General features: G+C 42.7%; 2 protein-coding genes across 2 annotated transcripts; one reads left to right on the top strand and one right to left on the bottom strand.

The window, feature by feature from the left end:
• Positions 1-1,633: 1,633 nt before the first annotated feature.
• Positions 1,634-15,423, top strand: LOC311127659 (sodium-dependent phosphate transporter 1-B-like). Its single transcript, XM_084159503.1, has 11 exons — positions 1,634-1,893; positions 3,996-4,704; positions 4,859-4,999; positions 5,179-5,264; positions 5,574-5,670; positions 10,201-10,320; positions 11,638-11,892; positions 12,049-12,592; positions 12,744-12,929; positions 13,106-13,190; positions 13,422-15,423. The coding sequence occupies exons 2-11, from the start codon at positions 4,344-4,346 to the stop codon at positions 13,575-13,577; spliced, it is 2,031 nt and encodes a 676-aa protein (XP_084015629.1). The 5' UTR covers positions 1,634-1,893; positions 3,996-4,343; the 3' UTR covers positions 13,578-15,423.
• Positions 15,424-22,910: 7,487 nt separating this feature from the next.
• On the bottom strand, positions 22,911-27,864 carry LOC311128702 (prenylcysteine oxidase 1-like). The gene is made up of 7 exons (XM_084160936.1): positions 27,632-27,864; positions 27,118-27,262; positions 26,659-26,865; positions 26,372-26,546; positions 26,027-26,238; positions 25,722-25,874; positions 22,911-24,998 (listed from the first exon to the last, which is right to left on the bottom strand). Exons 2-7 carry the CDS (start codon positions 27,236-27,238, stop codon positions 24,328-24,330), a joined length of 1,539 nt encoding a protein of 512 aa, XP_084017062.1. The 5' UTR covers positions 27,239-27,262; positions 27,632-27,864; the 3' UTR covers positions 22,911-24,327.
• Between the last annotated feature and the right edge of the window lie 10 nt (positions 27,865-27,874).

Here is a 27,874-nt window from a genome sequence, read left to right as displayed (position 1 = left end):
TTTTTATTGTAAAATGCATTGTGTCCGTAGAGTTTATGTAGTATGTATAAACTGGAAATAGAAGCCTAAGTGTTGTTGTCCATTAGCTTACTCCAATTAGGGGAGGGGTGGTAGGGTTAGGGGAAAATAATAAAGAAAAATATATATTTATATATATATATATATATAAAAATATATATATGGGGGATTAGAAATGATGCAGACAATTATATTGATGGAAGCTACAATCTATCTGCAATAGTGAAGCTGATCTAGCCCCTAAGAAATATATATACAGTACCAGTCAAAAGTTTGGACACACCTACTCATTCAAGGGTTTTTCTTTATTTGTACTATTTTCTACATTGTAGAATAATAGTGAAGACATCAAAACTATGAAATAACACATATGGAATCATGCAGTAACCAAAAAAGTGTTAAACAAATCAAAATATATTTTATATTTGAGATTCTTCAAAGTAGCCACCCTTTGCCTTGATGACAGCTTTGCACACTCTTGGAATTCTCTCAACCAGCTTCATGAGGTAGTCACCTGGAATGCATTTCAATTAACATGTGTGCCTTCTTAAAAGTGAATTTGTGGAATTTATTTCCTTCTTAATGCGTTTGAGCCAATCAGTTGTGTTGTGACAAGGTAGGGGTGGTATACAGAAGATAGCCCTATTTGGTAAAAGACCAAGTTCATATTATGGCAAGAACAGCTCAAATAAGCAAAGAGAAACGACTGTCCATCATTACTTTAAGACATGAAGGTCAGTCAATACGGAACATTTCAAGAACTTTGAACGTTTCTTCGAGTGCAGTCGCAAAAACCATCAAGCGATATGATGAAACTAGCTCTCATGGAAAGGAAGATCCAGAGTTACCTCTGCTGCAGAGTTACCTCCACTGCGGTCATAACAGTGATTTTAAAATTAGTTCAACTTGGCCTACCACATGCTATTGGAAAATGTGGTGCTTGCCCATTTTGAGTTTGTACAATCTATAACATTACACTTTATTGCGTGGGAAGGTGCCATGAAGAGCCACACAACAGCACATTTGTCATCAATGAATCACGGTGCACCCGATTAGACAACAATCACCCATTAAAAGGTGGAAACATCTTACCAATCACACCATTCATATGGTGAATGTGGTATCCCACACGCCACATGGTTACCACCTTTTAATGGGGTGATTGTTCTCTAATCGGGTGCACCATGATTAATTGATGACAAATGTGCTGTTGTGTGGCTCTTCATGGCTCTGTCGTAGCCAGCCGCGACCGGGAGACCCATGGGGCGGCGCACACTTGGCCCAGCGTCGTCCAGGGTAGGGGAGGGGAATGGCCGGCAGGGATGTAGCTCAGTTGGTAGAGCATGGCGTTTGCAACGCCAGGGTTGTGGGTTCGATTCCCACGGGGGGCCAGTATGAAAAAAATTATAATATAAATAAAAATAATGTATGCACTCACTAACTGTAAGTCGCACTGGATAAGAGCGTCTGCTAAATGACTAAAATGTAAACATGAGGATACAGTGTAGCTCGATGATTGACAGGTATTCAGGATGGGGGCTGGGCATGACGAAGGGTGTTACCAAAGCGCCACCCCCTGATTCTACATAAAGGCAAGCACCCGACATTCTACTGGCGAAATTTATACATGCGGATATAACGGCTCGTGACGCAATCAAACTCGGTTTTTACAGGAATATAACAGACTAAACGGCAAGAGTACGTTAATATATTTTTTTGCTTTACATAGTTATATATATATATATATAATTTTTAAGTTAAAACGAATCGTTTTCTGTGACTTGTCTGTTTCCTGATCCCGCGTGCGCTACCTGAACAAGTTATTCGCGGGCTAAAAATGTCCTAGTCTTCTTCAACATTGACAACTAACATGTGGTAAGTTAAACTTGTCTTTTTTTTCTTCTTCTAAATATTTCGGTTTTAATTGGTAACTAACGTTTTCTCGTATTTCGTAACGTTGGTTACGGTACTGTGACTGCCATTTTTGTCAATAGCTTGCCGGCTAACGCTAGCAAACGTTTGTTCAATCGTGATGATAGTTAAGCAAACGTTTGTTCAATCGTGATGATAGTTAACCTATTCCTAACTAACGAACAAAAAATGGTTCTGTCAAATTGACCCTACATCGTGAGGATTATGAAGTCCGCTACCAAGCTATACTGTATCTAGCAGCTAGTAGGTCATGTCATTCATTTTATAATAATGAAGAGTCGCTAACAAAAGATAGCTAGCCATTACGAAACATGGCTTTCTAGTATAGTTTATATGGCGGGGATTGACAATTACGTTGGTAAACAGAGCTAGGTAGACGACTGACAATAGCTAACGTTAGGTAGTAATGAACATTCGACATTGCGGGTCATGTTGGTGCGAGCTCTGGTGCGAGTCATGATTGAATGAATTATGACAAGTGCTCTGCGTCGTAGCTATAACTAGATGTCTCTGCAGCTTTAACATATGCACAACTTTTTATAGCTATGTTACCCATCCTGTTAAATGTCTAGCCAATAATTCTCAACTCCAGGATACCCGGCGATGTTGGGTGCCGAGGCGATTCGTTTTTTGGCGGAGTGTAACTTTAGCCTACCTCTGACTACAGTCGAGTCGGTATCAGTCGATACTTTAGGCAAGCCAGCCTGTATGTAAATTATTTCATTAGTAACGTGTAGTTAGTTAACTTTACCTATGTTTGTCCTGTGTAGTTGCATTATTTTCGTTGGGTGACGCAATCGGTCTGTTAGCTAGCCATTAAGAATGTCGCGTAAAATGATGTGTGTGTATATGTATGTTTGTTTTAGTCGTTATTTCTACACTTAATACAAAATACATACATGTGAATAAATACATGTGATGGGAACAATGTCAAACTGCCAATAGCGTTTAACAATCTGCCACTATTGTTTAACAGATTGGTAAACGCTTACGTCAGTTTGACATTGTTCCCATCACATGTATTTTGTATGAAGTGTAGAAATAACGACTAAAAGAAACAAATATATCATTTTACGCGCCATCCGCCAAGGGGAGCCGGCGTTGTTTAACGCAGAATGAACAGCCCAGTCATTGTACGGCGCAATTTAAGAGGTCACAGAATAAAGGTATCAAAAACTACGGATTGCAGGACTAAACTACACAGGGCGAACAGGCGTACAAGTTTCGTATGAAATACGTTTTTTTTATATGTATTTTTTTACTACAAGTATCGACAGATACCGACTCTATGTAGTCGGAGGTAGCCTACACTCGACGCCTCGGCATTCAACTCTATGGGGTATCGTGGAGTTGAGAATTCTTGGCTATCTAACGTTAGATGGCTAGTGTTATGTTGCATCGTCGTGTATACATTTCTCTGCAACGTTGGCTAGGAGTATGTTGGCAATTTCTGTTATGTTGTCTAGCTGCCTTTGGTTAGTCTCTTCTTGCGACATCCCCCAAAATGGCTTCCTTATTGCATTGTCTTCAGGCAAGCCAGCCTGTATCTATAGGGGTACCCATTCAGTCATTGCACAATACATTCTGGGAAGGACGTTTGCTCAATTGCATACCTAGTAGCTCACCAGCTCATATTTTGCTAAGTAACTAGTTGTATTCATGCCGTGGACAGAGCAAAGTGTTGGCGTAAAAAAAAGGTGCAATTTTCCACACTGACTTTCTTATTGAATGGCCTGGCCACACTTTCATTTCGATAAAGAAGAAGTGGATATGGTCAGGCTCCAGGTTAGCTATTGCTACTACTGCTCTTTTGAGTAGTGTTGCAAAATGGTAAACTTGTGGAGTCATGCAAGTTGTTTTTTCAGATAGCTGAACCGTATTTGCCATGGTAGGATTTGACCATCATAAATTTACCCGCAGCTGGTCCCCTCTGACTCAATATTGTATAGCCATGAATGATCTGAGGCATACTGTTGCTAAAGCTTTGTAAAGTTGGAAGAAGGGATGGTTACATAACAAAGACATTTCTCCCTCTTCTCTTTCAGGATGTTCTGCCATTCACCTACAGTGACTGTTGAACAATGCGTGTCTGTTCAGTCTGTATGATTGCCCAAAGCCAAAGAAACCCTAACAAATCTAGTAAAATTACACGATAGCAATACATCACACTTTACCTCTCCATAATTTATTGTGGTTCAGTCAGGACAACACATAAACTCTCAGTAAGTTTAGTTAACCTTCAAAACCTTGAGGGTTAGGGTTTCAAAGAGAAGTAATTGTATACACACATTGATACCTCGTTTAATTTTGCTGCTAGCAAATATCACATCTATTTTGATATACATTCCCTTATATCGTGACACCTCAATCTTTAGAGCAATCAATCAGGCACAATGGTTTCGACAACTCTTGCCACTCTTACCCTGGCGGGTACCACACTGGGGATCATGGCCCAGGTCACTGATGGGCCACTGACAGACTACATGTGGCTTCTCATAGTTGGCTTTATCATCGCCTTCATCCTAGCCTTCTCTGTGGGGGCCAATGATGTGGCCAACTCGTTTGGCACGGCAGTGGGCTCTGGAGTGGTCACCTTGCGGCAGGCCTGCATCCTGGCCACTATCTTTGAGACCGTTGGATCTGTGCTTCTTGGAGCAAAGGTCAGCGAGACCATCCGCAAGGGCATCATCGACGTGGGCATGTACAATGGCTCCGAACACGAGCTGATGGCTGGCTCTGTCAGTGCCATGTTTGGTGAGTGACACAAATTATTATAATACCCTTTTGTAGGTAAGCAAATTATTTCTTTCGATTTGGACATCTTGTGTATGGTTGTACTATGATGTAATGTTGAAATAGTGCTGGAACTGTTCACATTTTCAATTTGACTTTTTATGCTGATTCTCAGGTTCTGCGGTATGGCAATTGGTGGCCTCATTTCTCAAGCTGCCCATCTCAGGGACCCACTGCATTGTGGGTGCTACCATTGGCTTCTCTCTGGTGGCCAGAGGTCAACAGGGGGTCAGGTGGCTGGAACTCCTTCGGATTGGTGAGTCAGCAGCTTCCATTGACCACAGCTTACTTTGAAGTGATCCCTATAGTCAAAGTAAAATGAACAGCTTCTATTATGTGGCATGTTTTAATTCAGACACCTTTGTACGAGTAATGCCAGTGTCTGGTGTTCTTCCTGAGAGCACTGTGCAATGCTAATTTTTGTAATCTCCACAGTTGCCTCCTGGTTTCTCTCCCCCCTTCTGTCTGGCATCATGTCAGGCGTCCTTTTCTACTTTGTTCGTATGTTCATCTTGCACAAGGTAAGCTGACTAAAATCTGCTTCTATCTAAATCTGATGTTCTTAAATTGTATGAAGCTTCCTGTTGGAAATGGTTGTAGTCTGTGCCAGACCATAGATGATGTCCCAGACATCATAACAAGGTCATTATATTAAACATAGAATAAAGACACTCCTTGTTCTTTGGAAAGGGGTATTATTCTGCATGTAATCTCACAGGCCATTTATGTTAGATAAAATGTACTGACACACCTCCTATTCTGCCATAAAATGTAACCTGACAGTACAATGGGGAGCATAGTGTTTCTCATTTCTGTTTGTCCCCTTGTAGAAAGACCCGGTGCCCAACGGTCTGAAGGCCCTTCCTGTCTTCTATGCTGTCACCATGATGATCAACCTGTTCTCCATCATCTTCACTGGCGCTCCAAGTGAGTATCGTTGTCCCAGTCTACCTTCACCATGCATGCCTGCCTACAGCCTAAAATAAACTGCTCCCTCAGCCAGTCGGATACCCACACTTTTTCAAGACTGAACCAGAATGTTTACTGTTCTCGGAGAAGGCCTGTTATTTTAACCTGTTGTGTTTTGGGTCTTTTCTTGAATGTGGTTATGTGGGTCATGACCGAATTAAATTACAGAGAGGAGCACTTCACAACAGGGAGCTGGAAATAGGATTTCTCTTTTATTCTTGATGTCAATGTCTGTCCCTTTCCCACATGGAGGAGGAAAAGTGGAAGTAAAGAGGATGTTTACTCTGCAGCTGGGTGTCTTTTGTCTCCGTCAGTAGTCTCATTGAGTAGGGCCCTATAAAATCTGTTTTTCGGACGGAATCCAGACATTAAAATGGAATACATAAATAATGTATTAAACTTATTAGAACATTCATTAATTTGCCCAAGTTAATAATAAGACATGAACAAAAAGCATCAGTGATTTTGTATTTTCCTGCAACTTTCTGAAACGGCACAGGAATGCCCCCGTCTGTGTGTTGTACATGTCTGGTCTACACTATGTGTACCTGTTAGCGATAATGCTAATGATAACCGTCTGTTGGTAGATGGAACGACTTTCCCAAAAACGTTCTCAATTAAATGTTAGCTACTAAGTAGCCTATGCCTACCTGGCAGAATGAGATCATTATTATTTGTGTCAATCCATTGGCCGTTTGTTTTGTAAACCCTGCAATCACACGAGCGCAACAGAAACACAGCTAACCAAACAAGTCTCTAGCTGGTGCACATTTGCATTAAAGTGTAACTACACCCACATTTCTTAGACCCCCCCCCCCCCCCCCCCCCCCCCCCCAGACCTCAAAAGTGATATCCTGATGTGGTTTAAGCATTGGTGTGGACTTACAATATCCAATTTTAGTTTTTTCTATTAAAAAAAAGGTGTGATTTATGGGAGCGAAAAACAGAAACCTGGAGAAGAAGAGAAACGATTTTTATAGGGCCCTCATTGAGAGCACTGCGATTATTAAGGTCTGCTATATTGTTGTTAACTTTTTAGTTTTGAAACTCTTATTAAATGAGCCACTTTTGCTCCTTGTTTTCTTCTACCTACAGGACCGAACAGTTCAAGAATTCAACTGGCCTGGGCCATTAAATGAAGGCTACAGGCCAGAGTATGACTTGATGTGTATATACGCACATCAGCACACTCACTCAGAGGAGACCACATGCACTCAGTCACATAATGTACTGTTGTCACTCACACCTACACGTGAGTGTACTGTACATGGGGACCTTTTACTCTGGGGCACCTCACATGAAGTTCCATACAGAGATTGCATTCCAGGAATCCAGCTCAATACATTTCAACACAACTGAGAAGAGCTCAGGGAGTGATTAATGGGAGAACCAGATATGACATAATGACATGTAGGCCTACTGTATTCACACGCGCTGAGGAGGACGTGTCTTTACACATACTGGCACACTTTTAGACTCTGGCCACTGCCTGTAACTGGAGCTGGCTTATTACGAGGCTAGTTCTGATCTTTAGCCACACTTAGTCAGTCACTTCCTCATGTTATAAGTGCCTGGATTAAGAATTCAAAACAAGACAGGAGTCCATGATTAGCCCCTTCCCCCACTTTCCTTTTCTTGCACAGTTCATTCAGGTGCAATGTATCCAAATGGGTTATACTATTTCAGAACACATTTCAACTGTCCTCTCATCAGGATGTCTTTTAAACCACAGAAATCACAGGATAAGTAATGGATTGCACCACCATTTTTTGTGTGTTTTGGCTGCATTTGGTTCTAGAGTTGTATAACAGTAGTATAGCGGTGACTGATCTGCTAGTCTAATACAGCCCCTTTTTAAATTCAATGGGTGACGATGGAGGCGGAGTCAAGACTGAGAACTGTACATTTTGTCTCCTGTTTTAGGACTCTGTTCCTTTGGTTTAACCTTAACGTGGCAATCCCGCAAGCGTGTTCCTATACACAATATATCAGATCCTAGTGCCAGAGACCTCAGTTGGAATGGGTGAAAAATGAATGTAACTCAAGAGTGGATAATTTACAGAAGAGGCCTTGGCGGTCCACACCTTGTAAATCACCCCAACTTATTTTAGCACAGCTCTATTTAGTGATTAGGAAGCTGTACAGTTGAAGGCTTTGCCAACAGAGGAAAGGTCTGTCACCAATTTATGACCATGTCAACATTTAGCCTACATTTGATTTGTTGAACCAACCAAGCAAATATTGGTCCCCTCTAGTTAGAGAATCAAATCATTTCTTCACTTACTTGGATAACCTGCCTGGCCTTCACTACAAACTGTGCACTTTCAAACAGTGGACACCCCCATGTCCCGGCATTTCAGTATGCTTTAGCCAGAATGCTAATTTTCTGCTTCGGTTCCCCTTTGAAAAAGAGACAGTGGGTGGCTTGTTTGTTTAGGGGACACTAAACAATCGGGAAAGTAGAAACGACTGATCAGTGGCACAGCCGAGAAGAATGGGTTTATTAAACTGAGCTGTGACTCAGAATACACTACATGCCAGAATACGACTGTCTCTAAATGTCTGAATGGTACATCTTGATAAGAAGGCACATTGCCTGTTTGCACAAATTTAACTTTTTGGTGGGGCTCAATAAGTGGACACCAGCTCATTACCGGAGTATATGCCAATTGAGAAATGAGTTTATCGTTTTCTGTGGTATAAGGCCCTTAAAATTACTGATTTTAGAACATGATAGACTCTGATAGGCAAGCAACGCTTAATGCAACTGAAATAGTTTGTAGCCTACTTTATGTTCGTTCAGTTAGGAAAAGTTGAGCTTTTTTATTCTGTTTTTAGTTTATCAACATTCTGTTTACGCTACTAGTAGTAGGCGTTACAGACTGGGACCATAAAGAGGATAATTGGCCGACGCCACCCATCCTAACTATACAATTGGTCATTTAACGATCATGAGGGCTGGGGCTCAACCGCTCTTGGGGGAAAAAATGACAGACCATGTTATTGTGTAATGTAGGCCACGGGATGCAGAGGTTTACAAGGGAGTGGTTTGGAACCGAGCAGTGATTTTTTAAATTCCACTTCCTGTGACCTCCATCATTCATCCCACTGGAAGTCTGTGGTGTAGACTCGCCCCTTTTTGTGGGTGTGTTTATTATGACTGGCCCGTTGCTAGCCCCCCCCCCCCCCCCATTCTCCTCTTTAGGGGGCACTTATTTTTGCCCACTGTTAATTTGGCACCAGCCACCCCTCACCCCCTCCTACCCCACACAAATGTCTACCGGCCGCACCTGTTTTGGCCACTGAGTCATTCTAGACTAGTCTAATGGAAGAAGCCTCCGCTGTTCTTAGAAGAAAAACATTCTAACGCCCCCCCTTGCCATTTCCACTCCTCCTCTGCCTCTCCCCTCCCGGAGGGGGTGAGTTTGTTGCGTAACTAAATACTCATTGCTCATGTGCCACGGCCTGAAGCATGTGAGAATGAGTCAGTACAGACTACACAGGAGAGAGCATGATGGACTCTGCTCTTTAATGAACACCACAACGAGACACGTTATCTCGGGCCCTGGCCTTCCATTTCCTTTAGTTTTTCACATCCCAGCCTACAGTTTGGCTTTTTCTATTTATTTTTTTACGTGTGGTCAAGGTTACCGCAAACGTGAAGCTTTAATTTTCGAGCAGCACTTTAGTTTTTTACTCTGACCATGTTGCTGACTCTCCGACATGTCGCTTGCTGCTGTTCCCCCAGGGAAATCTGTAGTGGTCCTTTTCCCTGCCAGCAGCACACACAAGACCGTGTTGGCACCCCCACAAACACTACCGCAGTCTTGGCACACAGATGTATTTTATGCTACAGCGGACACTGTAAAAAAAAAAAAAAAAAAAAGTCTGCTCCTTTTATTTAAGTCCTCTCACCTAGCCTTTTAAGGCACTCCCTGTCCATGTCACTGCGACATCCCTCGTCATTCACATGCTTTTCTCACCCCACGACATTGCGTAACTGTTCAGATCTATGGGCACACTAACGTGCCATATTTAACTGGGACATTTGCCACTTGCTGTGGCCCATCCTTGTAGCTAGTGGTGAAGGTGTGTTTGAGGTAATACTAACATTTTCCCTGGAAATATGACCATGTGCAATGAATAGATGTCCAAATGAGCGTTCTAGCATTTTACCCTCTTAAATGTTTTTCTCTGTACTCAGTATGTTAATTTGTTATCCTATTGAATTATATTATTTACTGTGTTATGGTTGATATTGTATAATATAGAAATATTTTGTATTGTGAATATTTATAATAAGAATGTGCTACTGTAATTCTACCAACTATAGGTGAGGCCCCAGGTCCAGATAAAATATTAGTCTGAATACCTACGGTCTTCTACTGTAAACCTTTAGAACTGTAGCACATGTTGCCTTGTTTTTCAAAACGATCTTTCCTCTCTATTCCCCCCCCCCCCCCCCCCCCCCCCTCTGTGTCACTCCAGTGCTTGGATTTGACAAGATCCCATGGTGGGGCACACTGCTCATCTCTTTGGCCTGTGGTGTGCTGACCGCCCTGTTGGTCTGGTTCATCGTCTGCCCACGCCTCAAGAAGAAGATTGAAGGTAAGTCAATTTAATTTCCCCTTCAGTTTGGCACACCTCTTATAAAGTTGATCATTTAGGGTTTTATTAGATAGAGAATTTGAGGTACTCATTCCATGGTCTCACCTGGAAAATATGTTTTGATTGGGTGCTGTTAGCTTGATGCCTTACATTGGGCACTAAAAGTGTCATAGGGATTAATACTGCATGTGTGTGGCCTCAACCATTCATGCCAAGGGTTTAATCCAGCAAATAGATTCAGGGCTGCAGGCATGTTGATGTTTTACACATTAATTATGTGTGCTGGCTTGTCTTGGAAGTTCTCAAGTTTGATCTTTTAATACAAATCCACATTGAATTGACAATTAGCTCAAAATGCAGGAAGATAATTGTTCTGGTCAAAAGTAGACCTGTCTCTTAATAGTGAAAAGGAGTCTTATCACATGATCTGAAATCCAGGATGAAAAAGTTTCTTAAATAGCCTCCCTTTTATTTGAATGGGTACAAAAGTGAAAAGTTAGATTTTAATATAGTCTGTATTATCTTAACTTTACTATAAGGGGCCATTGGTGGGGCTTCTGGTGTACATCTGTATATCCATGATAGATCTGTCTGGTAGGGTCCTATTCCACTAAATAGAGGCGCTTAATTGGGTCATAGTGATCGACTCATTGGCCTTTACCTCGACTAGAATAGCCATGGGTTGACTTAAGGTATTGACGTGAAGTTGGCACTGAATCACAGGGTTAAGACTGTGCAGGTGATCTCGACTGACGTGGCTCAAGTCGAAAATAAACTCTGCCTCGACTCCTGTCCTAACCCGTTTGGATGACGCAATCGGGTCAACTGGCTAGGTAGCAGACCAAACCGTTCTTAGGACTCACGCGGTGGACATATGTTTGCATTGAGTATCTGAAACCGCAAACAAAAAGTCATGCAGGATACATCCACTTTCAGACCTTATCTACATATGCCTACATGTCAAGGTTTTAATCAATAGCACAATGTAAATATGCTCAAATAAGAACAGTCATTAGCCCTTTTTACCTGCACTTATGAACACTTTGGCTCCCTCAAATGCGTTTACCCCTATAGTAACTAGGGCAGCTGCTATTGTTTTTTCTCAGCTGGTTATGCAATTCGCAAGCATTTCAAAACACCCACAATAACAACTGCTAAACACCTATGTGACAAATAACCTTTGATTTGAATTATTGTGTAAATCTTAAATGTTGAGGTGTATAAGAACCAAATGTGCCGTCTCATATTCCCTCACTGTACCGTATTCGTGTTTGGACTCGGCCCAGGCAGTCTAACTCCACTCTCTTCCCCCTCCAGGAAAAATCAAGTCTTCCAGCCCCTCTGAGAGCCCCCTGATGGAGAAGAGGGAACTGAGGGAGGAGCCTGTACCCTGTACCATCCTGAAGCCTGTCCCTGAGGAGCCCCCTTCACCCCTCTCCCCTGCCTTTCCCGCTGACCCAGACACCCTCTCCCAGCCTCCCCAAGAGGAGCGCAGGGTAACCTTTGGCATTGGAGATTCTGATGATGGCGACAACAAGGAAGGCAAGGAGTCTGAGAACGGCAACACCAATGGTAAGTGAGAGTCATGGGGAGGTTCTGGCTGCCTTGGTAAAGTGGTTGGGAAAAGTTAAAAAAATGGGATAAAAATATTCTGAATAATAATGGTAATCCATTCTCCTCCATGACTGACTGCACTGTTGCTTACTTTTAAAATGTATTTTTAATCAGTCTCAAAAGTGCAGTTCAGCAATGATGTGCAGTTCAGCGACGGCCCTGCCCACGTCCCCAGCAACGGTTACAGCCAGTACCACACGGTGCACAAGGACTCCGGCCTCTACAAGGACCTGTTACACAAGCTCCACCTTACCAAAGTGGGCGACTGCATGGGCGAGGCAGGCGACAGACCCATCCGCCGCAACAACAGCTACACCTCCTACACCATGGCCATCATCGGCATGCACGGGGACTTCCGGCCCAAAGAGGGCGAGTTCCACGCCAGCGAGGACAAGGGTACAGAGGAGAAGAAGAAGCGTGTGCGCATGGACAGCTACACAAGCTACTGCAACGCTGTGGCCGAGCACGGGGCTCCTGAGGGCCTGGGGGAGGCAGAGGTGACTCTGGAGATGGGAGAGGAGGACGCTGGCAGCAGCCGCAGCTCTCTGGAGGAGGATGGCCATGACCATGACCGCCCAGAGGTCTCCGAGCTCTTCAGGTTCCTCCAGATCCTCACCGCCTGCTTCGGCTCCTTCGCCCATGGAGGCAACGACGTCAGGTAGGGAGATGTTCCATCTTGGATGAATAGGCGTTTTACTGCTGTTTTTAAAATATTTTTTTGACTAGTAGTAGGGTTGCTGCTTATGTTCATGTAGAGGGACTTTTTGTATCTGGTTTGTATTTGCGTAACCTAGTCTCTTCTCCTGCAGCAATGCCATTGGTCCCTTGGTAGCTCTGTGGCTGGTGTACAATAGTGGTTCGGTGAACTCCAGCGCCCCCACACCCATCTGGCTGCTGTTATATGGAGGAGTTGGCATCTGCCTCGGGCTCTGGGTGTGGGGTCGCAGGGTTATCCAGACCATGGGCAAGGACCTCACCCCAATCACTCCCTCCAGGTATGTACCAGACTGCCAAATCTAAATCAAACAGTCAAATGGCACCTTTACAACAACATTCCCCACAGACATGAGACTTCACAAAAACACCCCCACGCTTCACTATCCATGAAATGACAAAGGTACATAGACAGACAACCAACCGTTGACTCAATCTGGATTTATTTTCATTGCAGTGGTTTCAGCATTGAACTTGCCTCAGCTCTGACCGTTGTGGTTGCCTCCAACATTGGCCTGCCTGTCTCCACCACCCACTGCAAGGTAAGCTGTTCAGCCTCAGACACTGGTCTGATGTGGAGGGGAGGGAGCAGTAAACAGGATGTCTGAGATTGGCGGTTCAAACTGGTTCTAATTTCCACTTTAAAACTCTCAAACCAAGACGTAAACAGAATCCATTCAGCTACTGTCAGGGGGAGTGTTGTCCACGTCTTAATGGGCCATGGTTCCTAAGTGTTTATTAAAGGTCAGTGCGTCAATCGTGTGTGTTTCCAGGTGGGCTCTGTGGTAGCGGTTGGCTGGCTGCGGTCCAGGAAGGGTGTGGACTGGCGTCTGTTCCGGAACATCTTCATGGCCTGGTTTGTGACTGTGCCCATCTCTGGCCTGATCAGCGCTGCCATCATGGCCCTCTTCATCTATGTCATCCTGTGAGCCCAGGGCTTCCTGCACCCCACAACAGGGGAGGAGAAGGAACAAACGCCCGCTCGCACCAGGGGAGAGGAGGGGGAGTGAAAAGGAGAAGGGGTTGGAAGGCGGGTATATGCCCCTAACCAACATACCCAAAGGAAAAAATACATGAAGAAATGTTAAAGGGAAAAAAATGATGTTATGATATTGGCCTGTGGTTCTTGGCTGCATCATTCTCAACCTTAAGTGATGGTTGGTTGTTCCGCCAGATCACTTCCAATGGGACATACATTTTGTCTGACTTGGCTGTATTTATTTGCTTTTCAATGCTCATGATCTTGTAAATAACTACTGGTAATCAAAGCATTTTCTGATACTCCACTACTTCCGTTTTTTTTATTGTGTAATTATGTACATACAACCATGTTCCTGTTTTTTTTTAAATCTTATTTTACAAGTTCATATGACACAATTACAATGCAGTATTGGCCTTTATTGAAATATCTATTTCTCCTGACATACATAATTTAAAAAAAAATTATGCTCAAAGTAACCTAGAATTAGCAGTATTTTTAGGTTGAAAATTGAGATTATTGGGGTGTTCTCCTTTACATGCCATTGTCAAAAAATTTGTTTGCGTGTCTTTTTGTCACTAAACAAGTTTAAGAATTGTGTGTGGAATAGTTTTTCCTCATGTGCAGGAGCGCTTGTTTTCCCCTCGCCCTTTCCTGATCGAACAGAGTTTGACTGTCACTCAGCAACTGAACAGAACCCTGGTCTGTATAGAAGTACAGGAAACGATGCGCAAGCCCCTCTGAGCTGATTGTCTCAGCTTCCTCAACTTGTTACAATGGTCCCTCTGATTTTCTGTACTTTAGCTGTTAGTCATTGGCTCTGCGTTATTGTAATGCAATAGATTTTTTTATGTAGTGTCAGACTACCTAATTTAACTGAAATGCGCTCAACATGAAACCAGACTGAGTAGACCCCTTTGTTTCTCTACTTGCCATATGCTCTTTGAGCACAGAGCAGGTGTTACGGGACCTGACCTAGCCTAGCTCTTACCACGCTGGCTCTTGGGACAAATCATAATTTATTCATTGGCTAAAATGGCACATTTTTCTAAGTAATGTTTAAGTGGTCTGAATCAGTCACACTTTCATGTGGCTAGTTATTTTAAATAAAATTGTTTTAATGGCATCATTGTAAGAAGTTGAAATTGTCACTTTCAATTGTTTTGAAGCAAGTGAAGGATAAAACCATCTAGTTCCATACATCAGTATATATTCTGGGTTAGTTTTGGCATTAATCATGGTGGTAGCAGACCTCTACTGAAAACACGAGGTAAACCTGAACAAATGTAACACTCGTGAAAAGACCTTTACATTTCCTGTTAAACTTGATTGCATCAAACTAGATGGTGTAATGCGTTAGTGCTGCTCAAGCCTTCTGTAGTCTCTGTTTTGCAATTTAACTGCAGAATTGTAACAAGTAACTTCCCTGTACTCTTGCTCTGTGGAATGTACACTTGCATACACATCGGGTTGCTCTTGCCACCCTCTCTCAGCTATATGTTTTATATCTGGTTGATGAGATTAGTGTGAGAGGTGGCAGGTTACTACCCTAAACCTGGTGGTGTGTGGACCTTGACCAGATGCTCTGTTGGAAAGGGGGGTGGTGTACTGCTGTGATGCCACCAAGAGTTGCAGTACTGGGCTGCTGCAGTACTAAATGCATTTAGACTTATCTATGCTGTAGTTGCCTTAAAGTTGTTTTTTTAGTCACCAAAGAAAATACTGGTTTGTTATGCACAGACGGCATACAGTCTACTCAGACTGGGGGAGGGAAAATAAATACAAATTGAAAGCTATTACCTTGTATTTTCATTATTTTCTCTGTGTATTTACAGTGAGGGAAACAAGTATTTGATCCCCTGCTGATTTTGTACGTTTGCCCACTGACAAAGAAATGATCAGTCTATAATTTTAATGGTAGGTTTATTTGAACAGTGAGAGACAGAATAACAACAACAAAATCCAGAAAAATGCATGTCAAAAATGTTATAAATTGATTTGCATTTAATGAGGGAAATAAGTATTTGACCCCCTCTCAATCAGAAAGATTTCTGGCTCCCAGGTGTCTTTTATACAGGTAACGAGCTGAGATTAGGAGCACACTCTTAAAGGGAGTGCTCCTAATCTCAGTTTGTTACCTGTATAAAAGACACCTGTCCACAGAAGCAATCAATCAATCAGATTCCAAACTCTCCACCATGGCCAAGACCAAAGAGCTCTCCAATGATGTCAGGGACAAGATTGTAGACCTACACAAGGCTTGAATGGGCTACAAGACCATCGCCAGGCAGCTTGGTGAGAAGGTGACAACAGTTGGTGCGATTATTTGCAAATGGAAGAAACACAAAAGACCTGTCAATCTCCCTCGGCCTGGGGCTCCATGCAAGATCTCACCTCATGGAGTTGCAATGATCATGAGAACGGTGAGGAATCAGCCCAGAACTACACAGGAGGATCTTGTCAATGATCTCAAGGCAGCTGGGACCATAGTCACCAAGAAAACAATTGGTAACACACTACGCCGTGAAGGACTGAAATCCTGCAGCGCCCGCAAGGTCCCCCTGCTCAAGAAAGCACATATACATGCCCATCTGAAGTTTGCCAATGAACATCTGAATGATTCAGAGGAGAACTGGGTGAAAGTGTTGTGGTCAGATGAGACCAAAATGGAGCTCTTTGGCATCAACTCAACTCGCCGTGTTTGGAGGAGGAGGAATGCTGCCTATGACCCCAAGAACACCATCCCCACCGTCAAACATGGAGGTGGAAACATTATGCTTTGGGGGTATTTTTCTGCTAAGGGGACAGGACAACTTCACCGCATCAAAGGAACGATGGACGGGGCCATGTACCGTCAAATCTTGGGTGAGAACCTCCTTCCCTCAGCCAGGGCATTGAAAATGGGTCGTGGATGGGTATTCCAGCATGACAATGACCCAAAACACACGGCCAAGGCAACAAAGGAGTGGCTCAAGAAGAAGCACATTAAGGTCCTGGAGTGGCCTAGCCAATCTCCAGACCTTAATCCCATCGAAAATCTGTGGAGGGTGTTGAAGGTTCGAGTTGCCAAACGTCAGCCTCGAAACCTTAATGACTTGGAGAAGATCTGCAAAGAGGAGTGGAACAAAATCCCTCCTGAGATGTGTGCAAACATGGTGGCCAACTACAAGAAACGTCTGACCTCTGTGATTGCCAACAAGGGTTTTGCCACCAAGTACAAAGTCATGTTTTGCAGAGGGGTCAAATACTTATTTCCCTCATTAAAATGCAAATCAATTCATAACATTTCTGACGTGTTTCATTTTTATTTTTTTGTTGTTATTCTGTCTCTCACTGTTCAAATAAACCTACCATTAAAATTATAGACTGATCATGTCTTTGTCAGTGGGCAAACGTACAAAATCAGCAGGGGATCAAATACTTTTTTCCCTCACTGTACAGGTTTCTTTGAATGTTTTTTTTAAGGTGCTTTGAAAGACTCACTTTTCATAAACCATGACATTTCAAATAAATACCTATTGCATAAGGATAGTCACACAGGAGTGTAATATAATGGTGAGATGTTTCTCTTTATTGACAGTAAACTCTTCCGATGCACAGTGTTCTTCAGGTTCTGTAATGGAAGGTGGGGGGAGGTCTGCAGGCTCCGCCTCCTCACATGATGCCTCCTGCAGGCTCACTCAACCTAAGCTGTGACACAGATAAAGTGAGAATTGATTCCTTTAGGTTTTCTGACCAACACACACACACGAGTATCCTACTCCCCCAGGAGTCTCAAAGCCACGTGTATGATTCCTCAACCAACCCCCATCATCTCCTGACCTGACTCGTTCTAGCACAGAAGCTGTGAAAAGTCATTGATACAGGACGTAAGGGCTCCTTTCATGCCCAGTAAAGTGCATTTTCACACAAAGGTTAACACCATGATCTAGAAACTAGTTGTAAATGATTACAATACATGATATTAATTTATTTTCAGGAATCAAGACCCAAAGCCTAAAATGAAGGACTGAACATGTAGATAATGACCTTGGTCCTATAGTTTGTCCAAAATGTGCCTCCCTTGACTCATACAGGCTAGGAAAGGAACGGTGCATCTCGGGTCCAGAAATAACCCAGGACACAGCATATGATGCAAAATAAATCAAGCACAGATGAGCATCTGGGGACAGGCGTCTTGGAGTGCCCTGGATTTCTGTCCTAAATAGTGTAAAAGCAAGGGGGCCAACATTCAAACAAACAATCATGTTGCCACTGCTGTCAGTGTCCTAGAAGTTGTGCAGTAAAACCTAGGACTTCTAGTTGAACTAATTCAACTAGTTTGACATCTTGTGACTCGTGGTCTAGGACAGTCTTTCCATGGAATGTTTTGGTTATGAGGTCACTAATAAAGTCTAGCTCTATGATGTGGTTTTCCTCATAAACTCACAAAGAGTAAATCTTGACCATACAAAGAATGCTTGTGTATAACATTTATATTTTTACAGTGACTCGGACTGACTGGCATAGTTCATAAAAACAGTTTTCACTGTCTTTTGGTAAAAGTAGCTTGTTAACTATAAAACTATTATTCAACATATGATGTTGATGTGCTCACTACAAAGCACCGTTTTTAGGACAACAAAGATGTCATTACTTGTTCGCATGAGTGTAATAAAAACATGTTGCACTGCCAGGACGCTATTATACAACTGTGGTACATTTGTGTTTACTGTGTGTTGTAAGATTCCAGTTTTATCAGATGGAAATGTAGAGTGTAACTAGAGGGTAAACTGATGAAGCTCATTCCTTTACAGTCAATTTCATCCCACTTGGGACACAATCTCATCTGAATCAAGTCAAACCCCAGCATCTTCACATTTTATGAGGAGTGGAAAATATTAAATAACTTCAACAACAGCTAGAGCAAACGCATGCAGGCACACACACACACACACATTTTGATGGAACATGGACACTAGAGGGGTCAAATTAAGAAATGATCACCTTTGTCTCTGGCTTTGTCCTCACTTTGTCTCTGGCTTTGTCCTCAATGAGCTCATCTGTGAATAGAAAAAAGGGGGATATTATATAACATAGTGTGTGTAGCTATATGAACTTCTACTCCCAGAGTCAACAAGACAGGCAGTCAACAAGACTATATACACAAAAGTATGTGGACGCCCCTTCAAATTAGTGGATTCGGCTATTTCAACCACACCCGTTGCTGACAGGTGTATAAAATCGAGCACACCGCCATGCAATCTCCATAGACAAACATTGGCAGTAGAATGGCCTTACTGAAGAGCTCAGTGACTTTCAACATGGCACCGTCATAGGATACCACCATTCCAACAAGTCAGTTCGTCAAATTTCTTCCCTGCTAGAACTGCCCCGGTCAACTGTAAGTGCTGTTATTGTGAAGTGGAAACGTCTAGGAGCAACAACGGCTCAGCCCCGAAATGGTAGGCCACACAAGAACGGGACCACTGAGTGAAAATCAGTCCTCAGTTGCAACACTCACTACGAAGTTCCCAACTGCCTCTGGAAGCAAAGTCAGCACAATAACTGTTTGTCGGGAGCTTCATGAACTGGGTTTCCCAGATTCGTCAGTCGGATTGCCAGATGGTGAAGCGTGATTCATCACACCTGCTTGGCCATGAAAAATGGCCAAGCAGCTGCACACAAGCCTAAGATCACCATGCGCAATGCCAAGCGTCGGCTGGAGTGGTGTAAAGTTCGCAGCCATTGGACTCTGGAGCAGTGGAAACGCGTTCTCTGGTGTGATGAATCACGCTTCACCATCTGGCAATCCGACTGACGAATCTGGGTTTGGCGGATGGCAGAAGAACGCTACCTGCCCGAATGCATAGTGCCAACTGTATAGTTTGGTGGAGGAGGAATAATGGTCTGGGGCTTTTTTTCATGGTTCGGGGCGGGCTAGGCCCCTTAGTTCCAGTGCAGGGAAATCTTAACGCTACAGCATACAATGACATTCTAGACGAATTTGTGTTTCCAACCCCATTGAACACCTTCGGGATAAATTGGAACGCTGACTGCGAGCCAGGCCTAATCGCCCAACATCAGTGCCCAACCTCAGTAATGCTCTTGTGGGTGAATGGAAGCAAGTCCCCGCAACAATGTTCCAACATCAAGTGGAAAGTCTTCCAGAAGAGTGGAGGCTGTTATAGCAGCAAAGGGGGGACCAACTCCATATTAATGCCCATGATTTTGGAATGCGATGTTCAACGAGCAGGTGTCCACATACTTTTGGTCATGTAGTGTATTTTGAAAAAGGTAAATACTCGCCATCAATTTCCTCATCAGACTCAGACTCTGTAGGAAAACGGGAGAGTTAGGCTTATACATGTACCTCCATGAATCTCAAATATATAATCTTCATAATCATCATAATATTTTGAATTGCATAATCATACATCCATTGAATTTCCTGCTGATACCCTCATGTCGGTCTTCTAACACTTTATTTCCATCTACAGGTGTGTTTTTGAACACCATGCATTCAACCTTTCCTTACCCTCTTCGTCTGCTTCAACGTCTCTGTCTCTGTCTGCTGGAAAGCGAAAGGAGTAAAATCATGTAATCTGAACAAACTAAGCAAAACACGTGACCATCAGTAACCAATTTTTTGTAATTTCAACATGTGAAATATGCTCGTACCCATGTCCTCCTCCTCCTGAGTGTCATTCTCCTCTGTAACATTTTAAAAATAGGCCTACATTTTCAAAAACGTATGGTAAATACATTTTTATTTGTCACATGCTTCGTAAACAACAGGTGTCGACTAACAGTGAAATGCTTATTTACAAGTCATTTTCCAACAATGCAGAGTTAAAAGATAAAGATAATATAAAAATATAAATATTGTTGATTAATAAGTATGCACATGCCTACAGCAGACTACAGTCCTTACCAGTATTTTCATCTTGAACAGCCTCTACAGTAGACATATGAAAAATAACATTTGTTAAAGGAAAACAAGAAGTCAAATCGTATTATTTCACTATCAATAGGCCAAATGCACAAAAACACAGACAATGGCTCTGATGTCCCCTTATTTGTTTTTATAAGGGTAGGATTCCCTTACCCAAGTAGCGTACATCCTCACTATGTGCATCCTCTGTAGATGGAAGGAAATATGGAAATGATTGTTCCTTCATCGTGTTAATTAAAATGAAAACAAATTATATGGCGAGACAATTTCAGACAGGTCATAGACTTGAATCATTGCTTGTGTCACTGTCTTACCATTCATTTGAGCTGCTTCGAACTGCTCCTGATCTGAGGACAGAGAAAGGGAGGGAATTTATTTTGCTTAATGCAAACTTTAGCACTACGAGCCATTTTATGCCCTTGAGTACATCAAAAAAATCCAGTTGAGTTAGATAAATTCAGTCAAATTCATTGCAGCTGTTAACGATAAGGCAGTAGCTGTGCATGGAGCAGAAGCTCCTTTATAAGCATCTCTGAGATATTGATAATTGTACCTCTCTTTTGCAGGTCACTTAGCTGCTCCAGCCCCACTGGAAAAAGTGAAAAACCTATATGAGTTGCCAGGAATGCACTCAACATCATTATCAACATTATCATCATCATTATCATCATCCATAATGGGCTTTCTTACCATCCTCAGCAAATGTGTCCTCTTTTTCTGCCAATTCCAGGGATGCAGCGAGAACTGGGGATGTCAGAAGGCAATTTATTATCAAATTTGAATATTATATTATCCAACACAAATTATATGTGATTATATCTCACCAACTCATATTTTTCTCAGGCCATGTTATCCATCAAATGTAAGGATTCAATAGAAACCCAATCACATAAAAATAGGCTAAAGGCCATATTTACATTACCATTGCACAATACAACATGAAACAGCATTCATCTTAGTACAATGCTTCATCAAATGCCACAACTGACGGATATTTAAACCAAAATATATTGGAGATGTTATGACATTAAGAATATAAACCACACAATTATCATACCAGCATGGAATCCTGTTGCGGCCAGAAAGAGGAATATGGGCACCTCGACTCTCATCTTGGCTCTGTGGTTGGTTATAGAAGGTGGTATAGGGTCAGTCCAAACTGGGTATTGTTTTTTTGTCGGCCAGTGGCCCTTTTATACTGTCTCTCTCATCACATGCTTTGCATGGACAGGCGGCTGTGGTACCATTGTCCCTCCCTACCTGGGGGCATCTGGGTGACACATCCCGGCCACAACACAGACGTGTCATTATTCAGGGAGTGAATGTCACCCATTGTCGGCTCCCCTGTCAGATGCCCCTGGGGGGCGGGGGGGGGGGGGGGGGGGGGGGGGGGTGTTGTAGGACGGTCTGTCCATGTTGTCAAAAGCAAACCTAATTTCCTTTCTGGAATATTTTATTTATTTATTATTGTGTATCACTGACACTGTGTTCTGATGTGGGGTACAGACCACCTCAGAGAGACAATTCATCCATTGTGCACAGACCTGATGATGTCATTTTTGGTACAGAGCATTCCGTTTTAATTCTAATTTGTTTGGGAACAGTGAATGATATCTGTATGACATTTGAACCCCTCAATGATCTCTCACAATATCATTGCTACTGTACCTTTTTCAGTAATATTTTTGTTATCTAGCAATGTGACCCTTACTTTTATTGACCAATTTCAAAATATAAAGCAACTTTCAAAATATAGTTTACAAGGCTACCAATTACTTCACACTGGAAGGTAAAGCTACCCTTAAGAGAAAATTGTTACTTTTAAAAAGTAGTTCAATACATCAAAACTACCTCAAGAAAAATTATATCTTTAATGTCATATAATACAAAGTTATGAAACATTACTTCAAGAACACATCACTCTGGAGTCAGATGTCAACAGTGCAATGAGATCTGTGTGACAGCCAGTGAGTGTGTGTTGACTTACCCGTTTATTTTCTTATTTTTTGGCAAAAGATTTAGTGGGTAGTTGAAGTAGTTATACTACCGAAAACAATATGATGATTTTAATTTAGTTAAACTACTGCCAAGCTACTGCAAAATGTAGTTAAATTACTAGTTGAACTACTCCACAACACAGGGCAAATGGCGCTATCTGCAAATAAGAAAATGTGGTTTGGGCTTTCAATGTCCAGTTTATTGAAGAACATGAGGCTATTTGCATCTTCGGGGCCTGGCAGAGTATGTATTGTTTAATTAAAGATGACATTCATCACTTCAGTGTGTTACCTCTTTATTCTGATTGTAAACATTGATTTCAAGTCCCATTCTTTAAAAAAATGGACAAAACAAGATTGAAGTCATTTAATTTTTCCTGAAAATCCATAGAAGACCATGTCAAATAGAGCATAAAACATATCGCAATTACAAACTCTGATTTCAAATTTGTTTAGAAAAGCTTGCATTTAATCTGTGCCAACATTTGGGAGTCAACTCAGCTGACTTCAAAATACTGTCCCTCTTCCATCAATATAGTTAATGTCTAAACATCTAGGAATTTGCTGTAAAATTTGTCATACTATTCTATATATTAAAGTGCACCATTTACTATGGTTGTACAGTATCTAACTCTTTATCACAAACGCATAGAAACCCTAAAAACCTCTAAAAGTGCATTAGAAAGGCTAAACCAACTATGGTTATTCTCAGAGTAATTACAGAGAAACTTGAAATGTACCTCCCAGAATAGAAGACTATATTTTCTGAAGGATACTTGTCACTCACAGTAAAATAGATGTACTTTGTGTTCTTATATTTGACGTTGGTCCCAATGGAAGACTAGTTTTATGGCACAATTTGCTCATCACATAGATGACAAACATACCAAAAACAGAGACAAAATATTTTCTGAAAGCAAGTAGAAAGGCTGATTCCCAGATATAAAGAGCATTGCTTAGTAATTTCAAAGGCACAATTTAGAAATATGTAAATAGACTACAATACATTTTCAAACGACATCAAATGATCAGTGCGAATAGGGGTTTGTTCTTCATTGGTGTATTCATAATTGTATAACACCAAAACCTTTGCAATAATCTTTTGGCCAATTTTCCTTGCAAGAACCGTTTTTTTTTGCACAACCACTTAAATTTCACCAACCAATTTGCTTTACAACCTTTTCAACACTACGCCAGAGGTAGAGAGCTTGAGACGCAGCATGAAGACATGTATAGATGGGTCTAGAGTAGCCACAGGGTACATTTTCCAGATGTATTTGAAACATTACGAAATACAGAAAGTTAGCAGTACCATCTAGAGCAGCTATATATGTGAAAACCCAATGCCTTGTCTGTTCAACACATACATCTATTAAACAATAATTGTACTTTTACCCTGCAGTATAGCATAGTTTGCTATGTTGTTGTCACAGTGATCATTCTATTCAGCACAGTGCAAGAATATCTCCTGAATATCATTTGCTGAAAATGATGTGCTAATGTTAGAGTCTATATTATTTAAGTTGACTTTTTCAATACAAAATATATCAATATAGTGGGTCAATGGATATAGCTTCATAATTGGGCAGAACACCCCAGACTAGTGTTCACCTAGACAGGAGTGTTTTGGTGTGGAATATCTCAGACTGATATTAATGCAATTTCTCATGATTTACTCTTCTCCCCTTCTGCTGTCTGTCCGTCCCTCCGTCCCTCCCTCTTTCCCTCCCTCTCTCCCTCTTTCCCTCCCTCTCTCCCTCCCTCCCTTTTCACAGCTCTCCCCTCAGACGTGTGTGCAGATCCTCTTGGTCGATTCTGCCCACCTGGGAGTTCCAGCGGTGATGTGCCAACAGTGCCAGGTTCCTGGCTGAGATGGCGCTCATCTCCATGGCACTGGCTGCCCACTCCACAGCATTCAGGTAGTACAGGCGCTCATGGAGGATGAATGGAGGGGTCCTGCGGTGTGGTGGACTGTAAGCAGGGTACGCCAGCCACTTCGTTTCTGAGATGGAGTCCCATGATAGGAACATGTCCTGGAGATGCTCCTGGGACAGAGGCTGAGGAGAGAACACTTTCCACACCTTGCTCTCGCTGGCTGGCGGGCGTGAGTAGCCTGGTGGGATGTGCACAGGGTCAATAGAGCTCAGGCTGTTGATGATGGAGCCCTTGGTGTCTGTGGTGAGAACTTCTGACACACTGAAGGTAGAAGGCTTCTCAGAGGTCCCCAGGTAGGACACGTTAAGGAGACCGTGGACCAGGGTGGTGACAGTCTGGTGGTAGCGCCCAGGGTATTGGGAGGGAATGGGCGGGGAGAAGCCTGCAAAGGTGATGTCAGACTTTCCCTGGTGGAGAGGTGTGGCCACAATCACTATGTCATACAGGGAATGGGCGGAGCCAGAGTCCCCAACATAGTTTACCTCATAAAGACTGGCTGTGGTACCTGTGAACAGGAGAAAGAGAGAATGAGTAGACCCTTAGCAGCTACAGAACAGATTTTAGCCTACTTTCAGGTTTATGTAACAAGTACCTGTGCTGTTAGTTACTTGAGACATTTATGTGTATATCCACCGAGTGTACAAAACATTAGGAACACCTTCCTAATATTGAATTGCACCCCCCTTTGCCCTCAAAACAGCCTCTATTTGTCGGGGCATGGACTCTACAAGACGTCCAAAGCATTCCACAGGGATGCTGGCCCATGTTGACTCCAATGCTTCCCACAGTTGTGTCAAGTTGGCTGGATGCCCTTTGAGTGGTTGACCATTCTTGATACACAAGGGAAACTGTTGAGTGTGAAAAATCCAGCAGCGTTGCAGTTCTTGACACATTCAAACCGGTGCGCCTGGCACCTACTACCATACCCCGTTCAAAGGCATTTAAATATTTTGTCTTGCCCAGTCACCCTCTGAATGGCACACGTCTCAATTGTCTCAAGGCTTAAAAATCCTTCTTAACCTGTCTCCCCCCCTTCATCTACACGGATTGAGGTGGATTTAACAAATGAAATCAATAACGGATCATACCTTTCACCTGGATTAACCTGGTCAGTCTATGTCATGGAAAGAGCAGGAACACCTGACATAGACTGACCAGGTGAACCCAGGTGAAAGCTATGATCCCTTATTGATGTCACTTGAATGTTTCGTACACTCAGTGTATGTACCTGCTTTAGATGGTCGCAGCTTGACAGAGATAGCAGTGACTCGTGCTGGGATGAGCTCGGCCTTGCTGTGGTACAGGAGTCCTGAGCACACCTTCTTATTTCCTCCGTCCACTGCCCACAGGCCTGGATCTGCCCCTGCTAGAGACACCGCCCCTGGAGACAACATCACACATTTCACAAGGATTAGTTCAGTTTCCTTATGTTTTCAAGATAAAATAGATTTGATTGGATGGCCACATAAGAGCACTCGAAACCACTTATCAAACCACTTTGGTGTGCATTTATTTTGTTGCCTAAAAACCTACCCACAAAGCCATTGATGCGGACACTTTGGCCATAGTTCACACGGGTGACAGGTGCCACGACGTCGTTGAGGAAGCTCTGAGAAAAGCCCTCCCCCAACATGGCCTCCTCCAGCGTCTGATTGGCTAGTGTGAGGAAATCGTCACCACCCATTGCATGCAGGAGCTTCTCCACACTGGTGAAGGAGTAGCCAAACTGCTGGTACTGGTAGATTCTGGAAAAACAAGAACCAAAACATCACATACCTACAATTAGCACTCTTCTCTCATTAATAACATACTTATTTCATAATAAAGGTTTTGACTGCTGAGTTGTAAATAGACAGGTAGCAGAAACTGAAGTCTCACCTCATGAATTTATCCAGAACACTTTCCACCCACATCTGCATCCGCAGGAAGTTGAACCCGTACCGCCAAAGCAGGCGCAGGAAGTTCACAATAAACCAGTCACTCTCTTCAAAGATGAGCTCCTTTCCATCAAAGATGGCCATTTTTCCAGGGACATCCCGCCTCTGGGAAAGACCTGAGAGAAACATGGGAGAAATAAAGATGGGTGTCATTAGTCTGTCTGTGCATGTGTACTGCACTCTTTCAGGAACAAGCAAGTGTATCTCTGATAGGCTAACATGTCTCACCTAGTCTTTCAAGGAAGTGCTTCATGTGCAGATTTAGGGGGTGGATAACTGCGCCCCCCGTCTCGTACTCATAGTCCCCAATGTTCTGGGTGGCCAAGCGCCCCCCCACAGTGCTTGGCTCAAACACATCGATCTTCACCGCTGCCCCAAACTCCTGTCTCAGGAAGTAAGCTGTTGCTGTGCCACCGATGCCCGCTCCAACCACAGCTGTTAATAGAACAGAACCACAATGCAATGTCATTCGAAGTCCAAGGGGAGTAAAATGAACAATTAATACGTTTAAAAATGTGTGTCATGTAAATATGTGAAATAGAAATGCTCTCTGGGCCAATATAACTAAATTCATGGAGATGTGTTAACACACCTATGCAGAACTGATGTGCTACTGCGTAGCCACACAACACTGGATGCCATTGACAAAGACAATGGAATGTGGAGTCTAGACTGGGATTGGCTTACCTATCCTCTTGGGTGGATCTCTGCGTTCTGGAGCTGAGGCTAAACTCCTCCGTCCAGCTTGACAGAGCCCCAAGAACAGGAGTGCCCTGATTGACAGGGTTCTTGAAATCATCATGTGCATTCAATTCCTTCCAAGAAAGGTTATCTGAGTAGAGATTAAACAAACCATAATTCAATGACAAAAATAACATAGGCTACACATTCACAACTGATCAGTAGTCAGAAACATGTCACTTTAATATGATTGTGTGAATTGCTGGGTCAATTAAGGCCAGACAGCATAGACTGCTGCTGGTGGTGACATGTGTACCATCAGTGTTTTCAAGAAGTGTGTTAATCTCTCTGGGTCAAAGGGCAGCACACTTGATCTTTTGAGGAGCAGTCTTTCATGGTGATTGGCATTTTTGTTTACTGTTTGATATCTTAACAACATAAACGATATCACCCCACTTAGTTAGTTGCTAAAATCAGACAATTAAAAAGGTCTGATAACTGATAAGTGTGCACTGCTCACCATTTCAAATGTCAGCAGTGGTGAAGACTTCACAAGGAGTTCACGATGAAGTTTTACTAGCTACGAGTTTACAGAGGATCTTTAAAACGAAGCAAGCTATTTACTTATCTAACTCGTAATTTAGTCAAATAAGTTGTTGAGAAACAAATATAGAACCCGCACAGTGTTGTAAGTTTAAAGTTGGGACTTCAAAGCGGAGACTTCGGTCACGTCGCGACCATATTGGGAACCGGAAATGACCAA

The sequence above is a fragment of the Coregonus lavaretus genome (assembly GCF_964263955.1).
Source record: "Coregonus lavaretus genome assembly, chromosome: 4".
NCBI classification, from domain to species: domain Eukaryota; kingdom Metazoa; phylum Chordata; class Actinopteri; order Salmoniformes; family Salmonidae; genus Coregonus; species Coregonus lavaretus.
Note: the sequence above shows the minus strand (reverse complement) of the source record. Positions and strands in the feature narration are given on the sequence as shown.